At 54.3% G+C, this 25,051-nt stretch overlaps 1 protein-coding gene across 1 annotated transcript in view; it reads left to right on the top strand.

The window, feature by feature from the left end:
- Positions 1 to 25,051, top strand: part of LOC128899049 (tenascin-X-like) — a 37,543-nt gene that overhangs the window by 9,220 nt on the left and 3,272 nt on the right. The window contains exons 11-29 of the mRNA XM_054177180.1: positions 486 to 779; positions 1,770 to 2,057; positions 2,837 to 3,130; positions 4,014 to 4,307; positions 5,071 to 5,358; positions 6,444 to 6,737; positions 7,621 to 7,914; positions 8,726 to 9,019; positions 9,909 to 10,196; positions 10,973 to 11,266; positions 12,070 to 12,363; positions 13,459 to 13,746; positions 14,656 to 14,943; positions 15,885 to 16,178; positions 17,268 to 17,561; positions 18,476 to 18,769; positions 19,699 to 19,992; positions 24,314 to 24,438; positions 24,814 to 24,946. Of these exons, the coding sequence (XP_054033155.1) occupies positions 486 to 779; positions 1,770 to 2,057; positions 2,837 to 3,130; positions 4,014 to 4,307; positions 5,071 to 5,358; positions 6,444 to 6,737; positions 7,621 to 7,914; positions 8,726 to 9,019; positions 9,909 to 10,196; positions 10,973 to 11,266; positions 12,070 to 12,363; positions 13,459 to 13,746; positions 14,656 to 14,943; positions 15,885 to 16,178; positions 17,268 to 17,561; positions 18,476 to 18,769; positions 19,699 to 19,992; positions 24,314 to 24,438; positions 24,814 to 24,946 (5,226 nt within the window). The remainder of the gene's footprint in view (positions 1 to 485; positions 780 to 1,769; positions 2,058 to 2,836; positions 3,131 to 4,013; positions 4,308 to 5,070; positions 5,359 to 6,443; positions 6,738 to 7,620; positions 7,915 to 8,725; positions 9,020 to 9,908; positions 10,197 to 10,972; positions 11,267 to 12,069; positions 12,364 to 13,458; positions 13,747 to 14,655; positions 14,944 to 15,884; positions 16,179 to 17,267; positions 17,562 to 18,475; positions 18,770 to 19,698; positions 19,993 to 24,313; positions 24,439 to 24,813; positions 24,947 to 25,051) is intronic.

Raw genomic sequence — 25,051 nt, 5'->3', positions numbered from 1 at the left:
TGGAGTAGTTGAGCAGTGGGTGGATGGATGGATGGATGGATGATTACGGAGTGGTTCTTGGTTGGGGACTGTTGGATCACAGGCATAGCGGAGCGCTGGGATGGACGAAAGGCAGAGTGCAGCCTGGACAGAGACATCAGCTGAAGGCTGGAAGATGGATGGATGGATGGATGGATGGATGGATGGATGGATGATGATGGATGAATAGATGATGGATGGGTGGATTCTTTGATGGATGAAGGGATGAAGGATAGAGGGATGATTGATGGGGGATGCTTTGATGGATGCATCTTGGCTGCTGCCTGTTTTCTCACTTGGTTGAATGGATGTTCTGAAGTTTGGTTTCAGACATGACTAGACTACAGAGGTCCACCCTTCTGAGTGGATGGGTGCTGTCACAGAGGTGGGTGGATGGGACTGCAGAGATGGATGGACAGCCTGGCTCATGGAAGTTTACATCCTGCATTGTTTCCCTTCTGTATCAGCTCCAGCTCCACAAGATGAGGAACCAACACCCAAGCCTACCCTGGGCGAGCTGAGAGCCACTCACATCACCCCGGAGTCTGTGCAGCTGGAGTGGAGCGTCCCCGAGGGCAGCTTTGACTCCTTCACGGTGCAGTACAGGGATGGCCAAGGCCAGCCCCAGGTGCTGCCCGTGGACGGGGGTTCCCGCACGCTGACCGTGCCTGGCCTGTCCCCGTCCCGCCGCTACAAGTTCAACCTCTACGGGCTGTGGGGCCGCAAACGCCTGGGCCCCGTCTCCACCGACGCTGCCACAGGTGAGGGCAGCCACAGGCCCCAGCTGCATCTCCTGGGTTTGGCTCTCTCTCTGTCTGGATACTTGGAGTTCCAGATGAAGGCAGGCAGGAATGGCAGCAGCCTCCTCCTCTTCCTCATCTTCCTCACATTCCTCATTACTGTCTCCTCTTCCTCCTCCTCTTCCTCCCCTGCTCTTCCTTCTTCTCAAGTCCTTCTGAAATTTCTTCCTCTCTTCACTTTTCCTCCTCCTCTTCTATTTTTCCTCCATCTCATCCTCCTGTTCCCCTCCAATTTCTCTTCATTTATTTTCTCTTCGTCCTCTCCTCATCGCTCTTCCCATTCCTAGTACTTCTCATACTATGCAGAGCTTCTTGCGTGGGGAACGTTGGTTCACAGGCACAGAGGAGCATTGGGTTGGATGGATGGTAGAGTGGAGCCTGGAGAAAGACATGAGCTGAAGGCTGAGAAATGGATGGATGATGATGGATGGATGGATGACGGAAGACGGATGGATGTGTAGTGGATGAGGAGAGGGTGGATGGATGGATGGATGGATGGATGGATGGATGGATGGATGATTATGGAGTGGATCTTGGTTGGGGACTGTTGAGTCACAGGCACAGAGGAGCGCTGGGAAGGATGGATACAGAGTGGAGCCTGGACACAGACATCAGCTGAAGGCTGGAAGATGGATGGATGGATGGATGGATGATGATGGATGAATAGATGATCGATGGGTGGATTCTTTGATGGATGAAGGGATGAAGGATGGAGGGATGATAGATGGGAGGATGGTTTGATGGATGCATGTTGGCTGCTGTCTATTTTCTCACTTGGTTGAATGGATGTTCTGAAGTTTGGTTTCAGACATGACTAGACTACAGAGGTCCACCCTTCTGATTGGATGGGTGCTGTCACAGAGGTGGGTGGATGGCACTGGTGAGATGGATGGACAGCCTGGCTCATGGAAGTTTACATGCTGCTTTGTTTCCCTTCTGTATCAGCTCCAGCTCCAGAAGATGAGGAACCAACACAGCAGCCAATCCTGGGCGAGCTGAGGGCCACTCACATCACCCCCGAGTCCGTGCAGCTGGAGTGGAGCGTCCCCGAGGGCAGCTTTGACTCCTTCACGGTGCAGTACAGGGATGGCCAAGGCCAGCCCCAGGTGCTGCCCGTGGACGGGGGTTCCCGCACGCTGACCGTGCCTGGCCTGTCCCCGTCCCGCCGCTACAAGTTCAACCTCTACGGGCTGTGGGGCCGCAAACGCCTGGGCCCCATCGCCACCGACGCTGCCACAGGTGAGGGCAGCCACAGGCCCCAGCTGCATCTCCTGGGTTTGGCTCTCTCTCTGTCTGGATACTTGGAGTTCCAGATGAAGGCAGGCAGGAATGGCAGCAGCCTCCTCCTCTTCCTCTTCTTCACATTCCTCATTACTGTTTCCTCTTCCTCTTCCTCCCCTGCTCTTCCTTCTTCTCAAGTCCTTCTGAAATTTCTTCCTCTCTTCCCTATTCCTCCTCCTCTTCTATTTTTCCTCCATCTCATCCTCCTGTTCCCCTCCACTTTCTCTTCATTTATTTTCTCTTCTTCCTCTTCTCATTCCTCTTCCCATTCCTAGTACTTCTCATCCTCTGTAGAGCTTCTTGCTTGAGGAATGTTGGCTCACAGTCACAGAGGAGCATTGGGTTGGATGGATGGTGGAGTGGAGCCTGGAAAGAGAAACGAGCTGGAAGCTGGGAGATGGATGCATAATGATGGATGGATGGATGGATGGATGGATGGATGGATGTGGAGTGGATGAGCAGTGGGTGGGTGGATGGATGGATGGATGGATGGATGGATGGATGGAGGAATGATCGATGGGAGGATGCTTGGATGGATGCATGTTGGCTGCTGCCTGTTTTCTCAATTGGTTGAATGGATGTTCTCAAGTTTGGTTTGAGAAATGGGTGGACTACAGAGATTCAGCCTTCTGATTGGATGGGTGCTGTCACATGGGTGGATGGATGGCACTGGAGGGATGGATGGACAGCCTGGCTCATGGAAGTTTACATCCTGCTTTGTTTCCCTTCTGTATCAGCTCCAGCTCCAGAAGATGAGGAACCAACACAGCAGCCAATCCTGGGCGAGCTGAGGGCCACTCACATCACCCCCGAGTCTGTGCAGCTGGAGTGGAGCGTCCCCGAGGGCAGCTTTGACTCCTTCACGGTGCAGTACAGGGATGGCCAAGGCCAGCCCCAGGTGCTGCCCGTGGACGGGGGTTCCCGCACGCTGACCGTGCCTGGCCTGTCCCCGTCCCGCCGCTACAAGTTCAACCTCTACGGGCTGTGGGGCCGCAAACGCCTGGGCCCTGTCTCCACCGACGCTGCCACAGGTGAGGGCAGCCACAGGCCCCAGCTGCGTCTCCTGGGTTTGGCTCTCTCTCTGTCTGGATGCTTGGAGTTCCAGATGAAGGCAGGCAGGAATGGCAGCAGGCTGCTCCTCTTCCTCTTCTTCATCACATTTGTCATTACTGTCTCCTCTTCCCTCACCTCTTCCTCCCCTGCTCTTCCTTCTTCTCAAGTCCTTCTGAAATTTCTTCCTCTCTTCCCTATTCCTCCTCCTCTTCTATTTTTCCTCCATTTCATCCTCCTGTTCCACTCCGCTTTCTCTTCATTTATTTTCTCTTCATCCTCTTCTCATTGCTCTTCTCATTCCTAGTACTTCTCATCCTCTGTAGAGCGTGTTCCTTGGGGAATGTTGGGTCACAGGAACAGAGGAGCATTGGGTTGGATGGATGGTGGAGTGGAGCCTGGAAAGTGACATGAGCTGGAGGCGGGGAGATGGATGGATAACGATGGATGGATGGATGGATGGATGGATGGATGGATGGATGGATGGATGGATGATTATGGAGTGGTTCTTGGTTGGGGACTTTTGGGTCACAGACATAGAGGTGTACTGGGATGTATGGATGGCAATGAGTAGCCTGGACATAGACATCAGCTGAAGGATGGAAGATGGATGGATGGATGATGATGGATGAATACATGATGGATGGGAGGATGCTTTGAATGATGCATGTTGGCTGCTGCCTGTTTTCTCACTTGGTTGAAATGATGTTCTGACGTTTGGTTTGAGACATGGGTGGATTGCAGATATAGAGCCTTCTGACTGGATGGGTGCTGTCACAGAGGTGGGTGGATGGCACTGGTGAGATTGATGGACAGCCTGGCTCATGGAAGTTTACATGCTGCTTTGTTTCCCTTCTGTATCAGCTCCAGCTCCAGAAGATGAGGAACCAACACAGCAGCCAATCCTGGGCGAGCTGAGGGCCACTCACATCACCCCCGAGTCCGTGCAGCTGGAGTGGAGCGTCCCCGAGGGCAGCTTTGACTCCTTCACGGTGCAGTACAGGGATGGCCAAGGCCAGCCCCAGGTGCTGCCCGTGGACGGGGGTTCCCGCACGCTGACCGTGCCTGGCCTGTCCCCGTCCCGCCGCTACAAGTTCAACCTCTACGGGCTGTGGGGCCGCAAACGCCTGGGCCCCGTCTCCACCGACGCTGCCACAGGTGAGGGCAGCCACAGGCCCCTGCTGCATCTCCTGGGTTTGGCTCTCTCTCTGTCTGGATGCTTGGAGTTCCAGATGAAGGCAGGCAGGAATGGCAACAGGCTGCTCCTCTTCCTCTTTTTCCTCACATTCCTCATTACTGTCTCCTCTTCCTCCTCTTCCTCCCCTGCTCTTCCTTCTTCTCAAGTCCTTCTGAAATTTCTTCCTCTCTTCCCTTTTCCTCCTCCTCTTCTATTTTTCCTCCATCTCATCCTCCTGTTCCCCTCCACTTTCTCTTCATTTATTTTCTCTTCGTCCTCTCCTCATCGCTCTTCCCATTCCTAGTACTTCTCATCCTCTGTAGAGCTTCTTGCGTGGGGAACGTTGGTTCACAGGCACAGAGGAGCATTGGGTTGGATGGATGGTAGAGTGCAGCCTGGAGAGAGACATGAGCTGAAGGCTGGCTGGCTGGATGGATGGATGGATGGATAGGTGGATGGATGATGGATGATTATGGATGGATGGATGATCTATGGATGATGGATGGAGGGATGATGGATGGTAGGATGCTTTGATGGATGCATGTTGGCTGCTGCCTGTTTTCTCACTTGGTTGAATGAATGTTCTGAAGTTTGGTTTGAGAAATGGGTGGACTACAGAGATCCAGCCTTGTGATTGGATGAGTGCTGTCACATGGGTGGGTGGATGGCACTGGAGGGATGGATGGACAGCCTGGCTCATGGAATTTTACATCCTGCATTGTTTCCCTTCTGTATCAGCTCCAGCTCCAGAAGATGAGGAACCAACATCCAAGCCAACCCTGGGCGAGCTGAGGGCCACTCACATCACCCCCGAGTCCGTGCAGCTGGAGTGGAGCGTCCCCGAGGGCAGCTTTGACTCCTTCACGGTGCAGTACAGGGATGGCCAAGGCCAGCCCCAGGTGCTGCCCGTGGACGGGGGTTCCCGCACGCTGACCGTGCCTGGCCTGTCCCCGTCCCGCCGCTACAAGTTCAACCTCTACGGGCTGTGGGGCCGCAAACGCCTGGGCCCCGTCTCCACCGACGCTGCCACAGGTGAGGGCAGCCACAGGCCCCAGCTCTCTCCCCTGGCTTTACGATGGCTCTCTGTCTCACTGTCTCTCTGTCTGTCTTGAGGCTTGCAGTTCCAGATAAAGGGATGCAGCAGGAATGGTAGCAGCCTCCTCCTCTTCCTACCCTTCTCCAGGTGCTTCTGGTCTTCCTGCTCTTCCTCCTCCTCTTCTTGCCCCCATTCCTCCTTCTCCTCAGCTTCTTACTCTCTTAATCTCTCCTCCTCTTTTGCTTTCTTTTCCCTCTCATCCTCCTGGTCCCCTCTACCTTCTCTTTCTCCTCCTCCTGTTCCTCCTCTTTCTTTTCCTATCTCTTATCATCTCTTCCCCTTCCTGTTCTTCCTTCTCTAGATCATCTCTCATTTTTCTCCACTCTCTGCTCTTTCTTCTCACCATTTTCTGCTTCTGTCATGTGATTCTCCTCTTCTGCCTTCTTCTTTTCCACTTCATCCTCCTTCCCTCCTCTTTCACCTTGATCTCCAACTTTCTTGTGCCCATTCCCTTTTCTTTCTCCTCATCCTCTCCTAGTACCTTGTCCTTCACAATTCATGCTCAAGAGGGCCAAGGGCTGGGTCCTACACTTGAGGTTTGCGTTTTTCCTCAAGCAATGCTTCAGGCTTGGGGCAGAGTGCCTGGAAACAACTTGAGCTTGATGGTCTCAGAGGGCTACAGTGCAGACTGTCTCGTGTGCCTCTCTGAACTAGGATGAGTAGTTTTGGTTGGGGAATGTTGGGTCACAGGCACAGAGGACAGATGGGTTGGATGGATGGTGGAGAGGATCCTGGACAGAGACATGAGCTGGAGGGTGGGAGATGGATGGATGGATGGATGATGGATGGATGGATGATGGATGGGAGGATGCTTGGATCGATACATGTTAGCTGCTGCCTGTTTTCTAAGTTGGTTGGATGAATGTTCTGAAGTTTGGTTTGAGAAATGGGTGGACTACAGAGATCCAGGCTTCTGATTGGATGGGTGCTGTCACAGAGGTGGGTGGATGGCACTGGAGGGATGGATGGACAGCCTGGCTCATGGAAGTTTACTTGCTTCATTGTTTCCCTTCTGTATCAGCTCCAGCTCCAGAAGATGAGGAACCAACACAGCAGCCAATCCTGGGCGAGCTGAGGGCCACTCACATCACACCTGAGTCTGTGCAGCTGGAGTGGAGCGTCCCCGAGGGCAGCTTTGACTCCTTCACGGTGCAGTACAGGGATGGCCAAGGCCAGCCCCAGGTGCTGCCCGTGGACGGGGGTTCCCGCACGCTGACCGTGCCTGGCCTGTCCCCGTCCCGCCGCTACAAGTTCAACCTCTACGGGCTGTGGGGCCGCAAACGCCTGGGCCCCGTCTCCACCGACGCTGCCACAGGTGAGGGCAGCCACAGGCCCCTGCTGCATCTCCTGGGTTTGGCTCTCTCTCTGTCTGGATGCTTGGAGTTCCAGATGAAGGCAGGCAGGAATGGCAGCAGGCTGCTCCTCTTCCTCTTCTTCATCACATTTGTCATTACTGTCTCCTCTTCCTCCTCCTCTTCCTCCCCTGCTCTTCCTTCTTCTCAAGTCCTTCTGAAATTTCTTCCTCTCTTCCCTATTCCTCCTCCTCTTCTATTTTTCCTCCATCTCATCCTCCTGTTCCACTCCGCTTTCTCTTCATTTATTTTCTCTTCATCCTCTTCTCATTGCTCTTCTCATTCCTAGTACTTCTCATCCTCTGTAGAGCTTGTTCCTTGGGGAATGTTGGGTCACAGGAACAGAGGAGCATTGGGTTGGATGGATGGTGGAGTGGAGCCTGGAAAGTGACATGAGCTGGAGGCTGGGAGATGGATGGATAACGAACGATGGATGGATGGATGGATGGATGGATGGATGATTATGGAGTGGTTCTTGGTTGGGGACCTTTGGGTCACAGACATAGAGGTGTACTGGGATGGATGGATGGAAATGAGTAGCCTGGACATAGACATCAGCTGAAGGCTGGAAGATGGATGGACGGATGGATGGATGGATGGATGATGATGGATGAATAGATGATGGATGGGAGGATGCTTTGAATGATGCATGTTGGCTGCTGCCTCTTTTCTCACTTGGTTGAAATGATGTTCTGACGTTTGGTTTGAGACATGGGTGGACTACAGAGATCCAGCCTTCTGACTGGATGGGTGCTGTCACAGAGGTGGGTGGATGGCACTGGTGAGATGGATGGACAGCCTGGCTCATGGAAGTTTACATCCTGCTTTGTTTCCCTTCTGTATCAGCTCCAGCTCCAGAAGATGAGGAACCAACACCCAAGCCTACCCTGGGCGAGCTGAGGGCCACTCACATCACCCCCGAGTCCGTGCAGCTGGAGTGGAGTGTCCCCGAGGGCAGCTTTGACTCCTTCACGGTGCAGTACAGGGATGGCCAAGGCCAGCCCCAGGTGCTGCCCGTGGACGGGGGTTCCCGCACGCTGACCGTGCCTGGCCTGTCCCCGTCCCGCCGCTACAAGTTCAACCTCTACGGGCTGTGGGGCCGCAAACGCCTGGGCCCCATCTCCACCGACGCTGCCACAGGTGAGGGCAGCCACAGGCCCCTGCTGCATCTCCTGGGTTTGGCTCTCTCTCTCTCTGGATGCTTGGAGTTCCAGATGAAGGCAGGCAGGAATGGCAGCAGGCTGCTCCTCTTCCTCTTCTTCATCACATTCCTCATTACTGTATCCTCTTCCCCCTCCTCTTCCTCCCCTGCTCTTCCTTCTTCTCAAGTCCTTCTGAAATGTCTTCCTCTCTTCCCTTTTCCACCTCATCTACTATTTTTTCTCCTTCTCATCCTCCTCTTTGCCTCCAATTTCCCTTCATTTATTTTCTCTTCATCCTCTCCTCATCGCTCTTCCCATTCCTAGTACTTCTCATCCCATGTAGAGCTTGTTGCATGGGGAACGTTGGTTCACAGGCACAGAGGAGCATTGGGTTGGATGGATGGCAGAGTGGAGCCTGGAAAGAGACATGAGCTGGAGGCTGTTAGATGGATGGATGGATGGATGATGATGGATAGATGGATGGATGATGGAAGACGGATCGATGTGGAGTTGATGAGAAGAGGGTGGATGGATGGATGGATGGATGGATGATGCATGATTATGGATGGATGGATGGAGGGATGTTTGATGGGAGGGTGCTTGGATGGATGCATGTTGGCTGCTGCCTGTTTTCTCACTTGGTTGAATGGATGTTCTCAAGTTTGGTTTGAGAAATGGGTGGACTACAGAGATCCAGCCTTCTGATTGGATGGCTGCTGTCACATGGGTGGGTGGATGGCACTGGTGAGATGGATGGACAGCCTGGCTCATGGAAGTTTACATGCTGCTTTGTTTCCCTTCTGTATCAGCTCCAGCTCCAGAAGATGAGGAACCAACATCCAAGCCAACCCTGGGCGAGCTGAGGGCCACTCACATCACCCCCGAGTCCGTGCAGCTGGAGTGGAGCGTCCCCGAGGGCAGCTTTGACTCCTTCACGGTGCAGTACAGGGATGGCCAAGGCCAGCCCCAGGTGCTGCCCGTGGACGGGGGTTCCCGCACGCTGACCGTGCCTGGCCTGTCCCCGTCCCGCCGCTACAAGTTCAACCTCTACGGGCTGTGGGGCCGCAAACGCCTGGGCCCTGTCTCCACCGACGCTGCCACAGGTGAGGGCAGCCACAGGCCCCTGCTGCATCTCCTGGGTTTGGCTCTCTCTCTGTCTGGATGTTTGGAGTTCCAGATGAAGGCAGGCAGGAATGGCAGCAGGCTGCTCCTCTTCCTCTTCTTCATCACATTTGTCATTACTGTCTCCTCTTCCTCCTCCTCTTCCTCCCCTGCTCTTTCTTCTTCTCAAGTCCTTCTGAAATTTCTTCCTCTCTTCCCTATTCCTCCTCCTCTTCTATTTTTCCTCCATCTCATCCTCCTGTTCCACTCCGCTTTCTCTTCATTTATTTTCTCTTCATCCTCTTCTCATTGCTCTTCTCATTCCTAGTACTTCTCATCCTCTGTAGAGCTTGTTCCATGGGGAATGTTGGGTCACAGGAACAGAGGAGCATTGGGTTGGATGGATGGTGGAGTGGAGCCTGGAAAGTGACATGAGCTGGAGGCTGGGAGATGGATGGATAACGAACGATGGATGGATGGATGGATGGATGGATGGATGATTATGGAGTGGTTCTTGGTTGGGGACTTTTGGGTCACAGACATAGAGGTGTACTGGGATGGATGGATGGAAATGAGTAGCCTGGACATAGACATCAGCTGAAGGCTGGAAGATGGATGGACGGATGGCTGGATGGATGGATGATGATGGATGAATAGATGATGGATGGGAGGATGCTTTGAATGATGCATGTTGGCTGCTGCCTCTTTTCTCACTTGGTTGAAATGATGTTCTGACGTTTGGTTTGAGACATGGGTGGACTACAGAGATCCAGCCTTCTGACTGGATGGGTGCTGTCACAGAGGTGGGTGGATGGCACTGGTGAGATGGATGGACAGCCTGGCTCATGGAAGTTTACATCCTGCTTTGTTTCCCTTCTGTATCAGCTCCAGCTCCAGAAGATGAGGAACCAACACAGCAGCCAATCCTGGGCGAGCTGAGGGCCACTCACATCACCCCGGAGTCTGTGCAGCTGGAGTGGAGCGTCCCCGAGGGCAGCTTTGACTCCTTCACGGTGCAGTACAGGGATGGCCAAGGCCAGCCCCAGGTGCTGCCCGTGGACGGGGGTTCCCGCACGCTGACCGTGCCTGGCCTGTCCCCGTCCCGCCGCTACAAGTTCAACCTCTACGGGCTGTGGGGCCGCAAACGCCTGGGCCCTGTCTCCACCGATGCTGCCACAGGTGAGGGCAGACACAGGCCCCTGCTGCATCTCCTGGGTTTGGCTCTCTCTTTGTCTGGATGCTTGGAGTTCCAGATGAAGGCAGGCAGGAATGGCAGCAGCCTCCTCCTCTTCCTCTTCTTCTTCACATTCCTCATTACCATCTCATCTTCCTCCTCCTCTTCCTCCCCTGCTCTTCCTTCTTCTCAAGTCCTTCTGAAATTTCTTCCTCTCTTCCCTTTTCCTCCTCCTCTTCTATTTTTCCTCCATCTCATCCTCCTGTTCCCCTCCACTTTATCTTCATTTATTTTCTCTTCTTCCTCTTCTCATTCCTCTTCCTATTCCTAGTACTTCTCATCCTCTGTAGAGCTTCTTGCTTGAGGAATGTTGGCTCACAGGCACAGAGGAGCATTGGGTTGGATGGATGGTGGAGTGGAGCCTGGAAAGAGAAACGAGCTGGAAGCTGGGAGATGGATGCATAATGATGGATGGATGGATGGATGGATGGATGTGGAGTGGATGAGCAGTGGGTGGGTGGATGGATGGATGGATGGATGGATGGATGGAGGAATGATGGATGGGAGGATGCTTGGATGGATGCATGTTGGCTGCTGCCTGTTTTCTCACTTGGTTGCATGGGTGTTCTCCAGTTTGGTTTCAGAAATGGGTGGACTACAGAGATCCAGCCTTCTGATTGGATGGGTGCTGTCACATGGGTGGGTGGATGGCACTGGTGAGATGGATGGACAGCCTGGCTCATGGAAGTTTACATCCTGCATTGTTTCCCTTCTGTATCAGCTCCAGCTCCAGAAGATGAGGAACCAACACAGCAGCCAATCCTGGGCGAGCTGAGGGCCACTCACATCACCCCCGAGTCCGTGCAGCTGGAGTGGAGCGTCCCCGAGGGCAGCTTTGACTCCTTCACGGTGCAGTACAGGGATGGCCAAGGCCAGCCCCAGGTGCTGCCCGTGGACGGGGGTTCCCGCACGCTGACCGTGCCTGGCCTGTCCCCGTCCCGCCGCTACAAGTTCAACCTCTACGGGCTGTGGGGCCGCAAACGCCTGGGCCCCGTCTCCACCGACGCTGCCACAGGTGAGGGCAGCCACAGGCCCCTGCTGCATCTCCTGGGTTTGGCTCTCTCTCTGTCTGGATGCTTGGAGTTCCAGATGAAGGCAGGCAGGAATGGCAGCAGGCTGCTCCTCTTCCTCTTCTTCATCACATTCCTCATTACTGTCTCCTCTTCCTCCTCCTCTTCCTCCCCTGCTCTTTCTTCTTCTCAAGTCCTTCTGAAATGTCTTCCTCTCTTCCCTTTTCCACCTCATCTACTATTTTTTCTCCTTCTCATCCTCCTCTTTGCCTCCAATTTCCCTTCATTTATTTTCTCTTCATCCTCTCCCCATCGCTCTTCCCATTCCTAGTACTTCTCATCCCATGTAGAGCTTGTTGCGTGGGGAACGTTGCTTCACAGGCACAGAGGAGCATTGGGTAGGATGGATGGCAGAGTGGAGCCTGGAAAGAGACATGAGCTGGAGGCTGTTAGATGGATGGATGGATGATGATGGAGAGTTGGATGGATGATGGAAGACGGATCGATGTGGAGTTGATGAGGAGAGGGTGGATGGATGGATGGATGTATGATGCATGATTATGGATGGATGGATGGAGGGATGTTTGATGGGAGGGTGCTTGGATGGATGCATGTTGGCTGCTGCCTGTTTTCTCACTTGGTTGCATGGGTGTTCTCCAGTTTGGTTTCAGAAATGGGTGGACTACAGAGATACAGCCTTCGGATTGGATGAGTGCTGTCACATGGGTGGATGGATGGCACTGGTGAGATGGATGGACAGCCTGGCTCATGGAAGTTTACTTGCTTCATTGTTTCCCTTCTGTATCAGCTCCAGCTCCAGAAGATGAGGAACCAACACCCAAGCCTACCCTGGGCGAGCTGAGGGCCACTCACATCACCCCTGAGTCCGTGCAGCTGGAGTGGAGCGTCCCCGAGGGCAGCTTTGACTCCTTCACGGTGCAGTACAGGGATGGCCAAGGCCAGCCCCAGGTGCTGCCCGTGGACGGGGGTTCCCGCACGCTGACCGTGCCTGGCCTGTCCCCGTCCCGCCGCTACAAGTTCAACCTCTACGGGCTGTGGGGCCGCAAACGCCTGGGCCCCGTCTCCACCGACGCTGCCACAGGTGAGGGCAGCCACAGGCCCCTGCTGCATCTCCTGGGTTTGGCTCTCTCTCTGTCTGGATGCTTGGAGTTCCAGATGAAGGCAGGCAGGAATGGCAGCAGGCTGCTCCTCTTCCTCTTGGCCTGTGGTTTGGCTCAGTTGGTAGCACATAAGACCCTTAATGGGAAGCTTGTGAGTTCAAGCCTGCAGTGGGCACTATTGTCCTCCCTACTCTAGTCATGGGGTCTGTGGTGACAGGTTGGACTCGATATTCTTTGAGGTCTCTTCCAACCTTGGTGATACTGAATACTGAATACTCTTCTTCATCACATTCCTCATTACTGTCTCCTCTTCCTCCTCCTCTTCCTCCCCTGCTCTTCCTTCTTCTCAAGTCCTTCTGAAATGTCTTCCTCTCTTCCCTTTTCCTCCGCCTCTTCTATTTTTCCTCCATCTCATCCTCCTGTTCCACTCCACTTTCTCTTCATTTATTTTCTCTACCTCCTCTTCTCATTGCTCTTCCCATTCCTAGTACTTCTCATCCTCTGTAGAGCGTGTTCCTTGGGGAATGTTGGGTCGCAGGCACAGAGGAGCATTGGGTTGGATGGATGGTGGAGCGGAGCCTGGAAAGAGACATGAGCTGGAGGCTGGGAAATGGATGGATAATGATGGATGGATGGATGGATGGATGGATGGATGATTATGGAGTGGTTCTTGGTTGGGGACTGTTGGGTCACAGACATAGAGATGTACTGGGATGGATGGATGGCAATGAGTAGCCTGGACATAGACATCAGCTGAAGGATGGAAGATGGATGGATGGATGGATGATGATGGATGAATAGATGATGGATGGGTGGATGATTTGCTGGATGGATCATGGATAGAGCCATGATGGGGGATGCTTTGATAGATGCATGTTGGCTGCTGCCTGTTTTCTCACTTGGTTGAATGGATGTTCTGAAGTTTGGTTTGAGAGATGGGTGGACTACAGAGATCCAGCCTTCTGATTGGTTGGGTGCTGTCACATATGTGTGTAGATGGGACTGGAGAGATGGATGGACAGCCTGGCTCATGGAAGTTTACATCCTGCATTGTTTCCCTTCTGTATCAGCTCCAGCTCCAGAAGATGAGGAACCAACATCCAAGCCAACCCTGGGCGAGCTGAGGGCCACTCACATCACCCCCGAGTCCGTGCAGCTGGAGTGGAGCGTCCCCGAGGGCAGCTTTGACTCCTTCACGGTGCAGTACAGGGATGGCCAAGGCCAGCCCCAGGTGCTGCCCGTGGACGGGGGTTCCCGCACGCTGACCGTGCCTGGCCTGTCCCCGTCCCGCCGCTACAAGTTCAACCTCTACGGGCTGTGGGGCCGCAAACGCCTGGGCCCCGTCTCCACCGACGCTGCCACAGGTGAGCCAGACACAGGCCCCTGCTGCATCTCCTGGGTTTGGCTCACTCTCTGTCTGGATGCTTGGAGTTCCAGATGAAGGCAGGCAGGAATGGCAACAGCCTCCTCCTCTTCGTCTTCTTCTTCACATTCCTCATTACTGTATCCTCTTCCCCCTCTTCTTCCTCCCCTGCTCTTCCTTCTCAAGTCCTTCTGAAATTTCTTCCTCTCTTACCTTTTCCACCTCATCTTCTATTTTTCCTACATCTCATCCTCCTCTTTGCCTGCAATTTCCCCTTCATTTCTTTTCTCTTCATCCTCTCCTCATCGCTCTTCCCATTCCTAGTACTTCTCATCCCATGTAGAGCTTGTTGCGTGGGGAACGTTGGTTCACAGGCACAGAGGAGCATTGGGTTGGATGGATGGTGGAGTGGAGCCTGGAAAAAGACATGAGCTGGAGGCTGGGAGATGGATGGATGATGATGGATGGATGGATGGATGGATGGATGATTATGGAGTGGTTCTTGGTTGGGGACTGTTAGGGTCACAGACATAGAGGTGTACTGGGATGGATGGATGGCAATGAGTAGCCTGGATATAGACATCAGCTGAAGGATGGAAGATGGATGGATGGATGGATGATGATGGATGAATAGATGATGGATGGGTGGATGATTTGATGGATGGATCATGGATAGAGTCATGATGGGGGGATGATTTGATGGATGCATGTTGGCTGCTGCCTGTTTTCTCACTTGGTTGAAGGGATGTTCTGAAGTTTGGTTTGAGAGATGGGTGGACTACAGAGATCCAGCCTTCTGATTGGATGAGTGCTGTCACAGAGGTGTGTAGACGGGACTGCAGAGATGGATGGACAGCCTGGCTCGTGGAAGTTTACATCCTGCTTTGTTTCCCTTCTGTATCAGCTCCAGCTCCAGAAGATGAGGAACCAACACAGCAGCCAATCCTGGGCGAGCTGAGGGCCACTGACATCACCCCCGAGTCTGTGCAGCTGGAGTGGAGCGTCCCCGAGGGCAGCTTTGACTCCTTCACGGTGCAGTACAGGGATGGCCAAGGCCAGCCCCAGGTGCTGCCCGTGGACGGGGGTTCCCGCACGCTGACCGTGCCTGGCCTGTCCCCGTCCCGCCGCTACAAGTTCAACCTCTACGGGCTGTGGGGCCGCAAACGCCTGGGCCCCGTCTCCACCGACGCTGCCACAGGTGAGGGCAGCCACAGGCCCCAGCTGCATCTCCTGGGTTTGGCTCTCTCTCTGTCTGGATGCTTGGAGTTCCAGATGAAGGCAGGCAGGAATGGCAGCAGGCTGCTCCTCTTCCTCTTCTTCATCACATTCCTCATTACTGTCTCCTCTTCCTCCTCCTCTTCCTCCCCTGCTCTTTCTTCTTCTCAAGTCCTTCTGAAATTTCTTCCTCTCTTCCCTTTTCCTCCTCCTCTTCTATTTTTCCTCCATCTCATCCTCCTGTTCCACTCCACTTTCTCTTCATTTATTTTCTCTACCTCCTCTTGTCATTGCTCTTCCCATTCCTAGTACTTCTCATCCTCTGTACAACATCTTGCTTGGGGAATGTTGGCTTACAGGCACAGAGGAGCATTGGGTTGGATGGATGGTGGAGTGGAGCCTGGAAAGAGACATAAGCTGGAGGCTGGGAGATGGATGGATAATGATGGATGGATGGATGGATGGATGGATGGATGGATGGATGGATGGATGGATGATTATGGAGTGGTTCTTGGTTGGGGACTGTTGGGTCACAGACATAGAGGTGTACTGGGATGGATGGATGGAAATGAGTAGCCTGGACATAGACATCAGCTGAAGGCTGGAAGATGGATGGATGGATGGATGGATGGATGGATGATGATGGATGAATAGATGATGGATGGGTGGATGATTTGATGGATGGATCATGGATAGAGGCATGATGGGGGGATGATTTGATGGATGCATGTTTGCCGCTGCCTGTTTTCTCACTTGGTTGAAATGATGTTCTGACGTTTGGTTTGAGAGATGGGTGGACTACAGAGATCCAGCCATCGGATTGGATGAGTGCTGTCACAGAGGTGTGTAGATGGGACTGCAGAGATGGATGGACAGCCTGGCTTGTGGAAGTTTACATCCTGCATTGTTTCCCTTCTGTATCAGCTCCAGCTCCAGAAGATGAGGAACCAACACCCAAGCCTACCCTGGGCGAGCTGAGGGCCACTCACATCACCCCGGAGTCTGTGCAGCTGGAGTGGAGCGTCCCCGAGGGCAGCTTTGACTCCTTCACGGTGCAGTACAGGGATGGCCAAGGCCAGCCCCAGGTGCTGCCCGTGGACGGGGGTTCCCGCACGCTGACCGTGCCTGGCCTGTCCCCGTCCCGCCGCTACAAGTTCAACCTCTACGGGCTGTGGGGCCGCAAACGCCTGGGCCCCGTCTCCACCGACGCTGCCACAGGTGAGGGCAGCCACAGGCCCCTGCTGCATCTCCTGGGTTTGGCTCTCTCTCTGTCTGGATGCTTGGAGTTCCAGATGAAGGCAGGCAGGAATGGCAGCAGGCTGCTCCTCTTCCTCTTGGCCTGTGGTGTGGCTCAGTTGGTAGCACATAAGACCCTTAATGGGAAGCTTGTGAGTTCAAGCCTGCAGTGGGCACTATTGTCCTCCCTACTCTAGTCATGGGGTCTGTGGTGACAGGTTGGACTCGATGATCTTTGAGGTCTCTTCCAACCTTGGTGATACTTAATACTGAATACTCTTCTTCATCACATTCCTCATTACTGTCTCCTCTTCCTCCTCCTCTTCCTCCCCTGCTGTACCTTCTTCTCAAGTCCTTCTGAAATGTCTTCCTCTCTTCCCTTTTCCTCCGCCTCTTCTATTTTTCCTCCATCTCATCCTCCTGTTCCACTCCACTTTCTCTTCATTTATTTTCTCTACCTCCTCTTCTCATTGCTCTTCTCATTCCTAGTACTTCTCATCCTCTGTAGAGCGTGTTCCTTGGGGAATGTTGGGTCGCAGGCACAGAGGAGCATTGGGTTGGATGGATGGTGGAGTGGAGCCTGGAAAGAGACATGAGCTGGAGGCTGGGAAATGGATGGATAATGATGGATGGATGGATGGATGGATGGATGGATGATTATGGAGTGGTTCTTGGTTGGGGACTGTTGGGTCACAGACATAGAGGTGTACTGGGATGGATGGATGGCAATGAGTAGCCTGGACATAGACATCAGCTGAAGGATGGAAGATGGATGGATGGATGGATGATGATGGATGAATAGATGATGGATGGGTGGATGATTTGCTGGATGGATCATGGATAGAGCCATGATGGGGGATGCTTTGATGGATGCATGTTGGCTGCTGCCTGTTTTCTCACTTGGTTGAATGGATGTTCTGAAGTTTGGTTTGAGAGATGGGTGGACTACAGAGATCCAGCCTTCTGATTGGTTGGGTGCTGTCACATATGTGTGTAGATGGGACTGGAGAGATGGATGGACAGCCTGGCTCATGGAAATTTACATCCTGCATTGTTTCCCTTCTGTATCAGCTCCAGCTCCAGAAGATGAGGAACCAACATCCAAGCCTACCCTGGGCGAGCTGAGGGCCACTCACATCACCCCCGAGTCCGTGCAGCTGGAGTGGAGCGTCCCCGAGGGCAGCTTTGACTCCTTCACGGTGCAGTACAGGGATGGCCAAGGCCAGCCCCAGGTGCTGCCCGTGGACGGGGGTTCCCGCACGCTGACCGTGCCTGGCCTGTCCCCGTCCCGCCGCTACAAGTTCAACCTCTATGGGCTGTGGGGCCGCAAACAGCTGGGCCCTGTCTCCACCGACGCTGCCACAGGTGAGCCAGACACAGGCCCCTGCTGCATCTCCTGGGTTTGGCTCTCTCTCTGTCTGGATGCTTGGAGTTCCAGATGAAGGCAGGCAGGAATGGCAACAGCCTCCTCCTCTTCGTCTTCTTCTTCACATTCCTCATTACTGTATCCTCTTCCCCCTCTTCTTCCTCCCCTGCTGTACCTTCTTCTCAAGTCCTTCTGAAATGTCTTCCTCTCTTACCTTTTCCCCCTCATCTTCTATTTTTCCTACATCTCATCCTCCTCTTTGCCTGCAATTTCCCCTTCATTTATTTTCTCTTCATCCTCTCCTCATCGCTCTTCCCATTCCTAGTACTTCTCATCCCATGTAGAGCTTGTTGCGTGGGGAACGTTGGTTCACAGGCACAGAGGAGCATTGGGTTGGATGGATGGTGGAGTGGAGCCTGGAAAAAGACATGAGCTGGAGGCTGGGAGATGGATGGATGATGATGGATGGATGGATGGATGGATGGATGGATGATTATGGAGTGGTTCTTGGTTGGGGACTGTTAGGGTCACAGACATAGAGGTGTACTGGGATGGATGGATGGCAATGAGTAGCCTGGACATAGACATCAGCTGAAGGATGGAAGATGGATGGATGGATGGATGGATTACGATGGATGAATAGATGATGGATGGGTGGATGATTTGATGGATGGATCATGGATAGAGTCATGATGGGGGGATGATTTGATGGATGCATGTTGGCTGCTGCCTGTTTTCTCACTTGGTAGAAGGGATGTTCTGAAGTTTGGTTTGAGAGATGGGTGGACTACAGAGATCCAGCCTTCTGATTGGATGAGTGCTGTCACAGAGGTGTGTAGACGGGACTGCAGAGATGGATGGACAGCCTGGCTCGTGGAAGTTTACATCCTGCTTTGTTTCCCTTCTGTATCAGCTCCAGCTCCAGAAGATGAGGAACCAACATCCAAGCCTACCCTGGGCGAGCTGAGGGCCACTCACATCACCCCCGAGTCCGTGCAGCTGGAGTGGAGCGTCCCCGAGGGCAGCTTTGACTCCTTCACGGTGCAGTACAGGGATGGCCAAGGCCAGCCCCAGGTGCTGCCCGTGGACGGGGGTTCCCGCACGCTGACCGTGCCTGGCCTGTCCCCGTCCCGCCGCTACAAGTTCAACCTCTACGGGCTGTGGGGCCGCAAACGCCTGGGCCCCGTCTCCACCGACGCTGCCACAGGTGAGGGCAGCCACAGGCCCCAGCTGCATCTCCTGGGTTTGGCTCTCTCTCTGTCTGGATGCTTGGAGTCCCAGATGAAGGCAGGCAGGAATGGCAGCAGCCTCCTCCTCTTCCTCTTCTTCATCACATTCCTCATTACTGTCTCCTCTTCCTCCTCCTCTTCCTCCCCTGCTCTTCCTTCTTCTCAAGTCCTTCTGAAATTTCTTCCTCTCTTCCCTTTTCCTCCTCCTCTTCTATTTTTCCTCCATCTCATCCTCCTGTTCCACTCCACTTTCTCTTCATTTATTTTCTCTACCTCCTCTTCTCATTGCTCTTCCCATTCCTAGTACTTCTCATCCTCTGTACAGCATCTTGCTTGGGGAATGTTGGCTTACAGGCACAGAGGAGCATTGGGTTGGATGGATGGTGGAGTGGAGCCTGGAAAGAGACATAAGCTGGAGGCTGGGAGATGGATGGATAACGATGGATGGATGGATGGATGGATGGATGGATGGATGATTATGGAGTGGTTCTTGGTTGGGGACTGTTGGGTCACAGACATAGAGGTGTACTGGGATGGATGGATGGAAATGAGTAGCCTGGACATAGACATCAGCTGAAGGCTGGAAGATGGATGGACAGATGGATGGATGGATGGATGGATGATGATGGATGAATAGATGATGGATGGGTGGGTGACTTGATGGATGGATCATGGATAGAGGCATGATGGGGGGATGATTTGATGGATGCATGTTGGCTGCTGCCGGTTTTCTCACTTGGTTGAAGGGATGTTCTGAAGTTTGGTTTGAGAGATGGGTGGACTACAGAGATCCAGCCATCGGATTGGATGAGTGCTGTCACAGAGGTGTGTAGATGGGACTGCAGAGATGGATGGACAGCCTGGCTTGTGGAAGTTTACATCCTGCATTGTTTCCCTTCTGTATCAGCTCCAGCTCCAGAAGATGAGGAACCAACACAGCAGCCAATCCTGGGCGAGCTGAGGGCCACTCACATCACCCCGGAGTCCGTGCAGCTGGAGTGGAGCGTCCCCGAGGGCAGCTTTGACTCCTTCACGGTGCAGTACAGGGATGGCCAAGGCCAGCCCCAGGTGCTGCCCGTGGACGGGGGTTCCCGCACGCTGACCGTGCCTGGCCTGTCCCCGTCCCGCCGCTACAAGTTCAACCTCTACGGGCTGTGGGGCCGCAAACGCCTGGGCCCTGTCTCCACCGACGCTGCCACAGGTGAGGGCAGCCACAGGCCCCTGCTGCATCTCCTGGGTTTGGCTCTCTCTCGGTCTGGATGCTTGGAGTTCCAGATGAAGGCAGGCAGGAATGGCAGCAGCCTCCTCCTCTTCCTCCTCTTCTTCACATTCCTCATTACTGTCTCCTCTTCCTCCTCCTCTTCCTCCCCTGCTCCTCCTTCTTCTCAAACGGCTGGGCCCCATCTCCACCGACGCTGCCACTGGTGAGGGTGGCTGTGGGGCGCTTCTCTGTCCCCTTTAGTTGCCCAGTTTGGGCTGGTGGCAGGAGGTGGGGCAAAGCTCTTCCTGGTCTCTTGAGTCATGAGGGAACTGAGAAGATCTCTTGGGTGCAATCCTGGCTGTGGGTGATGGGATGGGAGAGTACCAGTGAGGTATTGCTTGAATGAAAGGTTATAGTGATGGAGGGAGAGACGGAGGGAAGGAAGAATGGAGGTATCAAAGGAGGAGGGGTGGATGAATGATGGATGGATCAGGGATGGATAGAGGGAGAGATGGATGGATGATGGATGGATGAGGGATGCATGGAGGGAGGGATAGATAGAGGGAGGGGTGGATTTACTCTTTGCTTTGCTTTGCCAGCATTTCCCACAGTCTCTTGGTTTGTATCTTTTCAGGGTTTAGTTCCTTTCCCAAATACTGAATCTTGTCCTCAGGTCCTCTCTGAAAGGTTTTTAATTGTTCCTGTGACTCTTTCTGGAACTTTTTTGACTGTGTCTGTGGCTGAATTAAACAGGATCCCAGGATTATAATTACTTGTTCAGTTGCTGGCTCACAGCAAAGCTCTGTGGTATTTGCTTCTAATTTCTGTAAAATGAGTCCCATTTGATTCCAGTTTTCCTTAGTCCATTCCAAACCAACAGCTTTGATTTCCCATCCGAGGCTAAGGAGATGCTGTGCCACTGGGCGCCCTGCTGCCCGCTGCACCATCAGTGCTGTGAGCAAAGGGGCACCCGGGGGGGGGAGTTAATAAGCATAGAAATTCTTTTACTAATTTAGAAATCCCTCCACCTGCATAACTTAGACCCACATTTGGAAAGATATTCTTTTCAGGTTGGCTGCTTGGTTGCACAATGTCTCCCAGAGCACAGGAACAGAGTACAGATAGTTAAAGATCAGAGCTTGGAAAATGGTAGAACCCAAGACCAGTACACTGCCCCTGCTGAGAGGAGAAGGCATCCCCTGGAGACTCAGGGAGGTGCCAAATATACTCACAAGGCTGGTTCCAGTTGCACGTAGTCCTCTTGGTGTCTCTGGTTCCTCAAAGAATCCTTCTGGTTTGCCATGTGTGGTCCACATGCACAGGGGAGAAAATCCCAGGAAGAGCCTCAGTGCTGTCTAGCAAACTCATTTTATATCAGCTCCTGGCCCAAATGTGTTGCAGTCACCACAGATTGTATAGAGAGGGTCCAGAGGTGGCCATGAGAATGAGCAGGGTGTTGGAGCACCTCTGCTACAAGCACAGGCTGAGGGAGCTGGGGGTGTTCAGCCTGCAGAAGAGAAGGTTCCAGGGAGACCTAATAGCAGCCTGCTAGTACCTGAGGGGAGCTACAGGAAGGCTGCAGAGAGACTGTTTGCAAGGGCCTGTGGTGACAGGACAAGAGGCAATGGCTTCAAACTAGAGAAGGGGAGATTTAGATTGGGTATCAGGAAGAAGTTCTGCACTGTGAGGGTGGTGGAACACTGGAACAGGTTGCTCAGGGAGGTGGCTGAATCCCCTTCCCTGGAGATGTTCAAGGTGAGGCTGGATGAGGCCCTGGGCAGCCTGAACTAGTTGGGGATGTCCCAGGTGACTGCAGAGAGGTTTGGGCTGGATGAGCTTCGGAGGTCCCTTCTGGCCTGGACCATTCTATGATATTCCACATGCCAAAAAAGGGCAAGAAACTGTTCAGCATCAGGTTCTGCATTGCCCAGGCTTGTGCTGGGCCAGAGGTCTGCTCCTGAGATGTGACTGGGGGGAAGGGGCCCGGGTGTCAGCTGACACAGCCTGGGAAGGTGGGGAAGTGCCTTCCTCCTTTCCCTCTTTCCACACTTTCTGATCTTCAGCCCCATCCCCATTCTGCAGGGTGAGGAGGGGTTTTGGATGCATTGCCACAGAGGGAGGGATGAATGGATGGAGGGGTGGAGGGATGAATGGATGGAGGGATGGATGGAAGGATGGATGTGTGTATGGACAGGCACATGGAAGCTGCCATCCTGTGTTGTATCTGCTCTCTTGCAGCTCCAGTTCCAGAAGATGAGGAACCAACATCTCAGCCAACCCTGGGCGAGCTGAAGGCCTCCCAGGTCACTCCTCAGTCCATGCAGCTGGAGTGGAGTGTCCCCAGGGGCAGCTTTGACTCCTTCACAGTGCAGTACAGGGATGCCCAAGGCCAGCCTGAGTCCCTCCTGGTGGATGGTGGCTCCCGCACGGTGATGGTGCCGGGGCTGGCCCCGTCCCACCGCTACATTTTCTACCTGTACGGAGTGCTGGGGCAGAACAGGGTTGGTCCAATCTTCCTGGACACCATGACAGGTGAGGAGCTCTGCAGGACCTGTCCATGCCTCCTCTGGGCACTGTGTGGCAGGGTGCCATGAGCTGGGGCAAGGCCCAGGCTGTCCTTTTGGGCTTGTGTGGAAGTGGAACAGCCCCATGGGCACTGCCTGGGGTTGGGACGGTTGGAAGGATGGGAAAAGGCAAGGGTGGAGGGATGGTGGGGAGGGTGGTGGAAGGGCATCTGTTGGATGGGTGGATGGAGGGATGGATGACAGATGGATGGATGGATGGATGGATGGATGACGGATGGATGGAAGAAAGGATGGATGGATGATGGATGGATGGAAGGATGAATGGATGGATGGATGATGGATGGATGATGGATGGAAGGAAGGATGGATGGATGATGGATGGATGGAAGGATGAATGGATGGATGGATGATGGATGGATGATGGATGGATGGATTGATGATGGATGGATGGAAGGAAGGATGGATGGATGGATGGATGGATGGATGGATGATGGATGGAAGGAAGGATGGATGGATGATGGATGGATGGAAGGATGAATGGATGGATGGATGATGGATGGATGATGGATGGATGGATTGATGATGGATGGATGGAAGGAAGGAAGGATGGATGGATGGATGATGGGTAGTTGGTTGGTGAGAGGAATATTTGGTTGGTTACTGGTTGGATGCTGTGGATGGCTGAGCTGAAGTTTCTGACCTGGTCTGTCCCCTCTCCACTGCAGCCCCAGCTCCACAAAGCGAGGACCAATTGTTCCCTCCCCGGCTGGGCGAGCTGATGGCCACTCACATCACCCCTGAGTCCGTGCAGCTGGAGTGGAGCGTCCCCGAGGGCAGCTTTGACTCCTTCACGGTGCAGTACAGGGACGGCCAAGGCCAGCCCCAGGTGCTGCCCGTGGACGGGGGTTCCCGCACGCTGACCGTGCCTGGCCTGTCCCCGTCCCGCCGCTACAAGTTCAACCTCTACGGGCTGTGGGGCCGCAAACAGCTGGGCCCTGTCTCTACTGATGCTGCCACAGGTGAGGGTGGCTCTGGGATACTGCTCTGTACCCTCTGGGGGCTGGCATTGGGGTGGTGGCAGGAGCTGGGCAAGGCCCTTCCTGGTGTCTTGAGTAACATGAAGCCCAGGAGGATCTGTTGGGTGCTAACAAGGTTGTGGGCATGGGATGGGTGACCAACAGCAGGGAGTGTTAGGTGGGTGAAAGGGTAGAGGGAGGGATGGAGATGAATGGAGGGAGGGAGGGAAGTAAGGAGGGAGGGATGGAGATGGGAGGTTAGAGAAGGATGGGTGGGGGATGGATGATGGGTAGATGGATTGGCAGTTTGATGAGCTCATGGCCAGTGGTCCATGTGCAGGCTCAGGTTGGTGCTCAATGGTCGATGGTCAGTGGTTGGTGGTCAGTGGTTGATGGTCGATGGTAGGTGGTCGGTGTTTGATGATTGGTGGTCGAAGGTCAGTGGTTGGTGGTCGGTGGTTGATGGTCCATGGTAGGTGGTTGGTGGTTGGTGGTCTATGGTCAGTGGTCGATGCTCTGTGGTCGGTGGTTGATAGTTGGTGGTTGACTGTTGGTGGTCAGTAGTTGGTGGTCGGTGGTTGTTGGTCAATGGTCGGTGGTTGATGGTCAATGGTCGGTGGTTGATGGTCAATGGTCAGTGGTTGATGGTCGGTGGTTGGTGATCAGTGCTTGGTTCTTGATGGCTGTGTGCTTGGCTGTCTGGTTGCCCCCTGGGGAGCTGTCCCTGGGGTGCTGCCAGGCTCTGGGGGGTGTCAGCAGCCCAGCTTCTGCCCCACGCAGGTGCCTCAGGGACGCTCTGGGTGGGCACCGTGTGGCCCCGCAGTGCCCTGCTGCATTGGGTGCCCCCCAGTGTGCCCCCCAACGGCTATGACCTCATCTATGGGCCCCCAGGAGGCCCCCAGAAGGTACCCAACCCCCCCCCAGTCACCTTGGGACCCTCGAGTCACCCTGGGGACCCCAATACCCACCCCAGGGACGCCACCAACCCCTTGGGAACCCCAACAGCCCCCAGGTGTACCCCCAGATCGCTACTGGGCCCCCCCAGGGCTCCCCACTCTGAGATCCCAATAACACCCAGGGGACCCCACTGAGGCCCCAGAGACCCCAGTGGCACCTGGGAGGACCCCAACAACACACAGCCCCCAGTATCACTTGTGGGACCCCAATATCCCCTCGGGGACCCCAATATCACTCATGGGACCCCACCACTCCCTGGGGACCACAGTACCACCCAGGGCACCCCAATATCTCCTGAGTATGCCCCAATCTCCCCCCTCCAGACGCTGAGGCTGCCCCCCGAGGCCACCTCGCAGCACCTATGGGGCCTGGAGCCGTCAGGGCATTATGGGGTGCAGCTGTGGGGACGGGGGGGGGACACCCCCCCCACCCCATTGGAGGTCACCTTTGTCACTCGTGAGCCAATCAGCTGCCTTCGGGGGGGGGAGGAGGGCACCTGATCACCTGGGTCCTGAGGTGGGGGGGTCTTGGGTGGGGGGCACCTGGGCTCCTAAGTCCATG

The sequence above is a fragment of the Dryobates pubescens genome, chromosome 39, assembly GCF_014839835.1.
Source record: "Dryobates pubescens isolate bDryPub1 chromosome 39, bDryPub1.pri, whole genome shotgun sequence".
Lineage (NCBI taxonomy): Eukaryota > Metazoa > Chordata > Aves > Piciformes > Picidae > Dryobates > Dryobates pubescens.
This window is presented reverse-complemented; position numbering and strand designations above follow the sequence as displayed.